We start from the raw sequence: 9,192 nt of genomic DNA, 5'->3' as shown, positions 1-9,192 counted from the left end.
TTTTTGCAACAGGAATGTTTTCAGGACAGAGGGCTAACTGTTTTTAGGTGTCTTGGGGGTAGAGACGTAAGAGAAATATATGAAGCTGGGCATTTAACTGTATCTTTTCCAGGTGCACCGTACCATGGCTGGGTCTGGGGTTCAAGCCCCGCTATTAACAAGTCGCCCCTCTGCCTATGAGTTTATGAATAAGAAACCTTGAGAGGATCCAGACTCAAAAGGAAACCTATTGGCATCTGGGTGGCACCAAATGTCCATTCATTACACAATATGCAAAACATTATGGGACATGATGTGCTGTTATGCAGAAATGATCAGATAGTGCAACAAAGTCATTGCTGGTGTTCCTACAAAACCAGACGGATTAGTGGTTTGTTCTTGACAATATTATTATAATCCTGCATGTGTAATCTGTGTGTTATGTATTACTCGTGTATTATTAATGTGTGGGTACTATGTGTGCATCATTTTACACAGATGATCTTCCGGATCATCCGTCTCCATACCCCCCTGTCCTCTACAACTGCGTCTTTCAAACCATCTACCTGCATGTCAACCTCCTCCTTGGTCTTCCTCTTTTCCTTCTTCCTGGTGGCTCCATCCTCAGCATTCTCCTACTAATATACCCCATGTCCCTCCTCTGAACATTTCCAAACCATCTCAATCACACCTCCCTTACCTTGTCTCCAAAATGTCCTACATGCGCTGTCCCTCTAATAAACTCATTTCTAATCCTGTCCTTCGTCGTCACTTCCAACGAAAACCTCAACATCTTCAGCTCTGCTACCTCCAGCTCCACCTCCTGTATTTTACTGTCTCTTATCCATACAACATCTCAGGTCTCACCACAGTCCTAAAAACTTTCCCTTTCACTCTCACAGATACTCTTCTATCACAAATCACCTCTTCTCTCTGCAACTGCACCCCTCCACTGCCCTCTCTCTCATTCACACACATGTACTCTGTCTTACTCCTACTGACTTTCATTCCCCTTCTCTCCAGCAAGTACCTCCACCTCTCCAGGCTCTTCTGAACCTGCTCCCTACTCTCACCACAAATCGAAATAACATCTGCAAACATTATAATTCATGGAGACTCCTGTCTGACCTCGTCCATCAACCTGTCCATCACCACTGCAAACAAGAAAGGGCTCAGAGCCAAACCTTGATGCAGTCCAACCTCCACCTTGAATCAGTATGTCGTTCCTTCTGCACACTTCACTGCTGTCACACTGTCCTCATACATGTCCTGCACCACCCTCACGTACTTCTCTGACACACCTGACTTCCTCATACAATACCACAACTCCTCTTTGTCTCTCTCCGCCCTGTCATACACTTTCTCTAAATACACAAACATACAATGCAAATCCTTCTGATCTTCTCTATACTTAATCAACATTCTCAAAGCAAATAATGCGTCTGTGGTGCTCTTCCTCAGCATGAAACCATACTGCCGCTCACAGATGGTCACCTCTTCTCTCAGCCTGGCTTCCACTACTCTTTCCCATAACTTCATGGTGTGACTGATCAACTTAATTCCCCTGTAGTTACTGCAGGTCTGCACATTTCCTTTATTCTTAAAAATAGGTACCAGCACACTCCTACTCCATTCCTCAGGCATCTTCTCACCTTCCACAATCTTGTTGAACAATCTATTTCAAATTCTACACAGATAATACATGGGGTTTATTTGTAATTAAAATGAGATCCTAAATCAGTGAGCGAGTTATTTTATAGCTCAAAATGTTGAGATTGTCCTTATTATTTCTCCCATTCTCCGTGTAACTAATGCGGCTGATCCTGCAAATCATATCAGCAGGCAGCAGGTAGGCGCTCTTCGGGACCCTGTTGCTTGGGTGTGTATGGTTTGGCATTGTTTCCTTTCCCACCCATATTCAAAAACAGTTCCGCCTCCTGAAAGCGCGTTACACCAACAATCTGTTTTCTGATTAGTCCGATATGTGCACCGTGAGGGATTCCAGCCAATCCAATGAGAGGATTTGGATGTGTCGGAAAATGCGTGGGAACAAAAATTAGGGGTCCGGTTCCGCTAAGAGAAGAAGACATTTTGTGGAAAGACAGCGTAGAGAGGATACACATATCCACATGCCAGTGGGATTTTACCATTAAATATATTTTCCACCTGTTTGGACGGTTTAATACACACCAAGAGTCAACTCGTGAAAAATCCGAGCACTGGGTTCGAAAAGAATTGATATTTGCAAGCTAATTTGGCTGGATTGGCGTTGGCTGTACCATTCATCCATTAGCTTAGCTTTAGCCTCCGCATTGCTGGGCTAGCAAGCACGAAGCTAAGCTAAGCTAGCACAGACACCGCATTTAGCTAACCGGCTAAATCTCTTCTCTTTTTCCCCCCAACCACAGACACAGAATGGCGTTGAAACGAATTCACAAGGTAACGAGTTATTTTTTAATATAAATATATATTTTAATAAAATTTCTATTTTAACGGATGTAAACTATCAGTCCCCGGATGGTGACAATAGAGCTGTTTCCCCTGACTAGCCTGCCGTGTTTCAGCTAGCTGTGCTAACGAGCACTTGGCTTCATTACAATACAAAACACACAAACTGTACAACATTTTATTCTGCGTCACTTCAATCAAATATCTGTAAAAGATTTAATAAGTAAACAACATCGACTTATTAGGGGTTTTCATTATTATTTGTATTATTAATAACTGGATTTTATTGTATAGGTTTCTGTATGTGTATTTTAGGACTGGCAATCGATTAAAATATTAATCGCGATTAATAGCATGATTGTCATGAGTTAACTCGTGATTAAATGCAATTTAATCGCACGTTTTTCTCTGTTATAACACACTTATCAGCATGGGCGTGGACAAATATGGATCCTTTATGCAAATGTATGTTTATTATTAGTGAAACCAAACTCGGCATAAAGCATGAAGACTAAATATACTTGTAGATGTTTTAAGGTAATTATGCTGTTTTAATTGACGTAAATACTCATTACACCACACGGAACATTTGCTATGTTGTTGCTATGTTTTCACACGGACTGTTTTAATTGCCGGATCTGCCGGATAAAATTTGGCGCATCAGTAAAGCAACTGTTTAGCGATTAAAAATTATTTTAAAGATATATATATATATATATATATATATATATATATATATATATATATATAGACCGTTTTAATTTAGCTTATTTTATTTATTATTTTTATTTTAAAAAAAAAAGCCCACTTCATTAATTAATAAAAAAAAAAAATTTTTTAATTCACAATTAAAACAATTAAATTGTGTATATTTATATATTAGGGATGTAATAGTGCTTGAATTAGATTTTTTGTTGGTACAGGGATTTCGCTTCGGTGCACATTTGTACCAAATTCAATCCTTTTTACGTGCGGAACATCTTTAAAATCTGAGTTCCCTCTTGAAAGTATTAAATGGCCGACCGCAAGTTTGCTTATTCTCTGCCTCGCACGAGTGCATTTTATTTATTTTTTTTATATATATTATGGTTGAACTTGAAAACATACACAACAATTCCAGCAGTATAAAAACCCAAACTAGAGTCAGCGCAGTGTCACAGTGGTTACTCACTCCGTACCAGAAATATGATTTGTTTTACGGACGCATGAAGGAAGTGGCTAGCGGCTAACGCTAGCACTATGTATTCGTTAGCGTTTTATGTCCCACTTCAGGAATTTCTCTAAAACGGAACAAGTCTGTCAATTCCACATATCGAGGGAGTGGTTAAATTAAGGATGGAAGGAATAAAGACATTTGTCTTTAGAAAATTAATTAAATGTAATACACACACTTACATACGCATCTGTATTACCCAAATAGGGATTAAGGAATGTAAACTATTTAATAAAAAAATTTTAATAATTTATTTTGTGCCCATTTAATTGATTAGAGCAAAATTTATATACACACACTTAACGAATGCGTCATGTTTCATATGACGGGTCTGAATTTTGCGTGAGTCTCCTGTCCCGTTACATTCAGCACGACAATTTAATATGCAACCTCTAACTTGATTTTTTAATTTTTCTTCAGTCTTACAGAAAAAAAATTGGATACTTTAGTTTGGGTGAGCTTTTTTATAAATAGGTTTTCTCTTACTTGTATCGATGTTTATATTATGTGTGATGATGCATACATTCTCTCACCATGTTCCAGTTTTTCCACTGCCTTCTGTCAATACCGTGAAACTGCCCGGTCGGCGTTCTAATGAACAAGCCGTGGTTGAAGCACCTGTTTGGTTATAACGTGGAGAAGTTTGTGCAAGCAGGCATCCACAGGGTCTCTAAAAAGACAGATTTTTAAAAAATCGTGTCCCAAACAAGTTCGTTTGTTGCACCGTTTTTGTTCCTGTAAGAGTTCAGTATGAAAAACAGGCCCAATTCCACCTTCATGTAATTACACTAGTGACCCGCGCTCATGGAGCCTGTGAACGTTTTGCTGAATATTTGATTGACTATGGATTGAGTGTAAATGTTGAGGAGAAACCAGAATACCAAGAAAATTCATAATGGCTTTTTAGGGTTCTGTGGCCTAGAGGTCATGAACTGGTGTCATTTATTTAAATCATTTTCCATTATAATATCACGCATTGGTTAAATATCATAAATCAGCTCGCTAGATTTGCACAAATGTTCTTTTTCTTTATATAAATAATGGATGTATTTCTATAATAATACCAGTCTGGGTGAGGAGTACAGGTGCATCAAAGGCTTTAAAAAAAAAAAACGCAGACCAGCTTTACTTTCCGCAGTGGCGACCAGGCCGTTTTCCCTCCTGTCCGTACCTCACATGAAATACGCATGCTTAAAAATAGCCTTTTCTGTTAACTCTGTCCTATATTCCAATTTAGCCACCTTCCAGTTTTTCTGCTGTAATGATGTAACCTGTTTATATATATGGCCACGCCCCCTAATCTGTGTTGTGTACTGGGAATGATTTATTAGCACATGTTGGATATGTCAAGTGTTGATCCTGAAAGTAATTATACACACCATATAAGTTTATAATATCAGTCACAAATTATTAGTTTCCCCACCCACCAATCTGTTGCTGCTCTCCTTAACACCTCAGTACGATCTCATCTTCGCCGTTTTCTTTTTCAAAGGAAATCAATGTTTTGTTTTGTGTTCAAACCTTTTCAACCACACAGTCGCATCCTCTTTCTGCACCATCCTTTTCTCACGCAGCGCACAGAGCGGGGTCTCGTCGCCTTTCTCAGAAACGTTTGCGGTAGCTTCCGGGAAGCAGCGAACGCATCGCAGGTTTTGCTCGGTAGCGCTCTGCTCGTAATTGCGATTCGGACGTAATGAACTCCTCGCGCTCGGGGTGTCACGTAGTCGGAAATCTCCGTTCAACGTTTCAGCTTCATTTGTACAAAACACCGCTGCTTTGACGTTTAAGAAAGTACCCTAGAAATGCATTTTGACTGCTCAGATTGGTCAGAAGGTTTTTCTTTTCCATCCCAGCACAACCATTTGTTTAATACTACGTATATCATAAAATATCACATTATAGCTATTAGTGCTACATCTTATCACTTTTATCTGTCTGTCTGTCCGGGCAAGTAGACTTTTATAGTCATTTCTGCCACATGCAGTACAGCACACAATGAAACGACACAACATTCCCCACAGAACAAGAAACTAAAAAACACATTACACAAGATAACACACGCACACAAAAAACAAACAAGGACATTACATAACGTGCACATGTGCAAACATTTAGTGCAAATAAGTCATCATAGTGACATTGCAGCAACCAGCCTATAAGGTAGATGTATGCAAATGAGTTTGTCCATATTTTACTTGTGCAGTAATTTGTGTGTGTGTGTGTGTGTGTGTGTGTGTGTGTGTGTGTGTGTGTGTGTGTATAGGAGCTGACCGATCTGGGTCGGGATCCTCCAGCACAGTGTTCTGCAGGGCCGGTGGGTGATGACTGTGAGTTCCACTCCCTTCACTTTAACTCTACTGAAGTCCTTTTTACCTTTGATTACCTTTGAGCTCATGTTTTTATAAACCGCACGTACGGACACCAGTCAGGTTCTGAAATGACCCGATTCGGATGCGCTGATGTGTGAAATACCGCAGATGTGATGTATTTGTCAAATATCTAGAAGTGTGACCAATATTACGTTGTTATATGTACCTTAGTAACACTCTTCTGTATGTGTGTGTGTTTACAGTGTTTCACTGGCAAGCCACAATTATGGGACCTGTAAGTATGCAATTTACCCCCCCTCCCTCCCCTTTAATTTAAAGTCTTTCTATTTATATATACGGGAATGAGTACGTGTGTGTGTGTGTGTGTTTGGCAGAATGACAGTCCATACCAGGGTGGCGTGTTCTTCTTGACCATTCATTTCCCTACAGATTACCCATTTAAACCACCTAAGGTACTATAACACGACACAAAGATTGGTTTGTTTTGGTTAACCTCCATGTTTGTTTTTTTTTTGTGTGTTGTTATTTACATTCAGAAAAACAGCAGTTTATTTCAGTCCGCGGAGACTCCAGGCGTACACTACCAAAGTTTCAGAAAAAGCAGGGTTTTTTTTTTTTTTTTTTTCGGTCATAAAATGTTACCTGGAAAGACATTCAGGAGCTTGAAATGAGGGTAGCCGGAGTGTCAATCATTTGGACTTGCTTATATAATAATAATAAGCAAAAACTCGATCTTCCAACGCTGGAGACATTTGTTTAACAACGTTTTCCAGAACAAGGCATTTCTTTTCTATGTCAAAAGAACACCAAAAAAGGATCCGCAGGTGTTTGTGTCATTTTGTTTTCTTGGTCTTTTTCTGTACTGTATAAGGCCATGTGATCTCACCTCTGTGTCCTCCCCGTAGGTTGCGTTCACCACAAGAATTTATCACCCCAACATTAACAGTAACGGCAGCATCTGTTTGGATATTCTAAGATCGCAGTGGTCACCAGCATTAACTATTTCTAAAGGTGAGGACAGCAAAGTCTTACATAACCGTTTTTATTATATTTTTGTACGCGTGTCAGGAGGACTAACACTTTTTTCCCCCTGCTTGTTTCAGTTCTCTTGTCCATCTGCTCTCTGTTATGTGACCCGAACCCAGACGACCCGCTAGTGCCAGAGATAGCACGCATATATAAAACAGACAATGAAAAGTACGTATTGTGTAAATTGCACTATTAACACAAGCAACCCACAAGCAAGGTATTTTGTCTTTACCCTCCAGTGCTGTTGAATCGGCAAATCTGATTGGTCAGAAGGTTTTGCTCCAAGAGTTTCTTATCGCAGCGACCGGTTGACACGTGACCGCGTACACAAGGTGCTGCAGGCTGGATGTAATAAGCCTAATAATGAACGCTGTAAAAACCCGCACGTTTGTGACCCTTCATGTTTATTTAGCATTGATGGAAGGAGTCTCCACTGTCAGCGTTTTTTTAGCGATTTCTCAGAACGTTTAATTTCAAATTGACGTGATGATAAAGTGCAGACGTGTGCCGTGTTTCACTGCAGACGTGTGCCGTTAATCGATAAACAAATAGAATTGTTGGCGAGTTGCTGTGGTGTTGGAGGAACAAAATACAACAGGACATGCTGGTATAGGAAACGAAACAATATTATGGTATGAATGGTATAAAATCCCATCCAGTGTATAAAGTATTTATTATGGGATCATACTGGTAGATTGTAAATTACTAGCTTTTTTTTGGAGGGGGCTTGTTTACGTTTTTGCAGAATTCTGGGCTTTTTTATTATAAATGTCGAATGATGATGTCAGAGTTTCAAACAGCTTGTTTGAACAGAATTTGTTTCCAACGATGCAGTAAATTTGCATCAAATAATATATTCTTTCGTCCTTTTTTCTTCTTCATTAGATGAATTGAGGTTCAGTTCTTTTATCTGCCCTTATGGTCACCTGGGTCTCCAATATTGCATGTAAGCACTTAGACACTTAAGACACGTCTGTAAAGATTCTTTCTAGTTCTTTGTCTAATCATTTATTATTCTGCACTTTAAACAGGACAGCTTGTGATCTCTGTTGCTTTGGAGACGTGCTCGTGAAGACGAGTGTAAATGAAGCGTCCGTACACAGATTTGGCGACTGCGGCATTAAATAGCGCGCCGCCTTTGTCATGGTGTGACCTTGATGATTTTTGCGGTGTGTGTTGGCTGCAGTGCAGTTTGGCAGGATCTGTGCTAAGCCAGCATGTGACCATTAAAAAACATTATATTACCCACCCTGTGCACCCTTGCTCATCCCTCCCTCCCTTCCTCCCTCCCTTTCTCTTTGTCTCTCGTCTTTTCTCCTCTTGCAGGTACAACAGAATAGCTCGGGAATGGACCCAAAAGTACGCCATGTGATACCTGAGCAAACGTCACCCCAACAAATCTGCATTATAGCTGGAAGAACGTCCTACAACTGGCTCTCCTTCAGTTTCTTTTTTTTTCCTTTTTTTTAACTCCCTTTCTCCCCTTTCAGCGAATTGGCACTTCCCCCTGTCTTTGAGTCCCAATAATTTTTTCATCCAGTTGTTTCGTGCCCCTTCTCAAACTCCCATGTGCTGCAAACACGTCACTTTTTATTCCCCATTTAAAAAAAAATAAAAAATTAATCCAGGCTGAACTCTGAAGCATGTGTCAAGGACTCCAGCCACGGATTTAAAGAAAGCAAATAAAGAACGCTTTATTAACTCATGCCACACATTGGAGGTGCTATTAAGAAGAAATAAAGACATACATCCATAAAAACAGTGGTTCTTCATGAGCGGTCTGTTGCATTGGCCTTCACTCTTTTTTTTTTATATATATATTTCGCAGCTTTTTCAATAGCGAATCCAGTCTGTGAAATAATGAGAATATATTTAGTCCGGATACGAATAAACGAACAGTTCTGACTATGAAATCTACTTCCTGCATGTTTAACTGCGAATCGGCTGTCCGCTAAAAACGCCGCCAGTGTTGAACACGCGGGTCCACCCTGTACGGAGTCTGAGGACTTGATTTTTGTTACTCCTGTATTTTTTTTGGGTTTAGTTGTTTTAAGACAAAGCTATTAGTTTATCTGTCTTCCAACTACACTGTTTGCTTATTGCACTGATTCAATGCTCTGATTGGACGACCGGTCAACTAATAGCTCTACTAGCTGTCCATTTTTGGTTTCTCAATAAAGTTGGTCAAATGTA

The 9,192-nt window shown here is 39.8% G+C and overlaps 1 protein-coding gene across 1 annotated transcript; it reads left to right on the top strand.

Moving 5' to 3' along the window:
• The first annotated feature begins 2,055 nt into the window (after positions 1-2,055).
• On the top strand, positions 2,056-9,192 carry ube2d2l (ubiquitin-conjugating enzyme E2D 2 (UBC4/5 homolog, yeast), like). The gene is made up of 7 exons (XM_046865637.1): positions 2,056-2,418; positions 5,904-5,967; positions 6,213-6,244; positions 6,345-6,422; positions 6,876-6,981; positions 7,074-7,167; positions 8,326-9,192. The coding sequence occupies exons 1-7, from the start codon at positions 2,395-2,397 to the stop codon at positions 8,369-8,371; spliced, it is 444 nt and encodes a 147-aa protein (XP_046721593.1). The 5' UTR covers positions 2,056-2,394; the 3' UTR covers positions 8,372-9,192.

Source organism: Silurus meridionalis, chromosome 14, assembly GCF_014805685.1.
Source record: "Silurus meridionalis isolate SWU-2019-XX chromosome 14, ASM1480568v1, whole genome shotgun sequence".
Lineage (NCBI taxonomy): Eukaryota > Metazoa > Chordata > Actinopteri > Siluriformes > Siluridae > Silurus > Silurus meridionalis.
This window is presented reverse-complemented; position numbering and strand designations above follow the sequence as displayed.